Source organism: Cariama cristata, unplaced genomic scaffold, assembly GCF_000690535.1.
Source record: "Cariama cristata isolate BGI_N322 unplaced genomic scaffold, ASM69053v1 scaffold27806, whole genome shotgun sequence".
Taxonomy (NCBI): Eukaryota; Metazoa; Chordata; class Aves; order Cariamiformes; family Cariamidae; genus Cariama; species Cariama cristata.
The window spans coordinates 281-601 of record NW_009623143.1 but is presented as its reverse complement, the minus strand read 5'-3'; the positions used below and the strand labels follow the sequence as shown (position 1 = coordinate 601).

The 321-nt window shown below is 54.5% G+C and overlaps 1 protein-coding gene across 1 annotated transcript in view; it reads right to left on the bottom strand.

Annotated features, from left to right (window-relative positions):
* The window catches only part of TMEM116 (transmembrane protein 116), a gene marked incomplete at its 5' end in the record, with an annotated part of 12,137 nt that extends 11,823 nt beyond the window's left edge, over window positions 1-314 (bottom strand). Inside the window, one exon of the mRNA XM_009702626.1 lies at window positions 291-314. Within this exon, the coding sequence (XP_009700928.1) occupies window positions 291-314 (24 nt within the window). The remainder of the gene's footprint in view (window positions 1-290) is intronic.
* Window positions 315-321: the final 7 nt, after the last annotated feature.

The following is a 321-nucleotide window of genomic DNA, read 5'->3' as shown; positions in this document are numbered from 1 at the left end:
CTGGAGGACTTTCCCGGAGCAGCAGAAAGCGCTGGGCTAAGGAACCTGCTTCTCCCTGCCTGGGTACGGTTCAAGGTCAGTCCCTTCAACTCCTAGCCCAGACAAAAGGCCAAATTCTCGGCAAGCCCTTTGTCTCCCAGCTGTTAAACACGGTTTAACCACATAAACCTAAGACCTGCAGTCGCTCCTAGCTAAGTGCCTGACCCACACGGGTCTTCGCTACACGTGCGACCCATCTGCAAGGTACCGACACCCCGGTTTAGGGAGAGAAATGGAAGCTCAGACCTTACCTCAGGGGACCGCACTGCATTTTGAAAGATG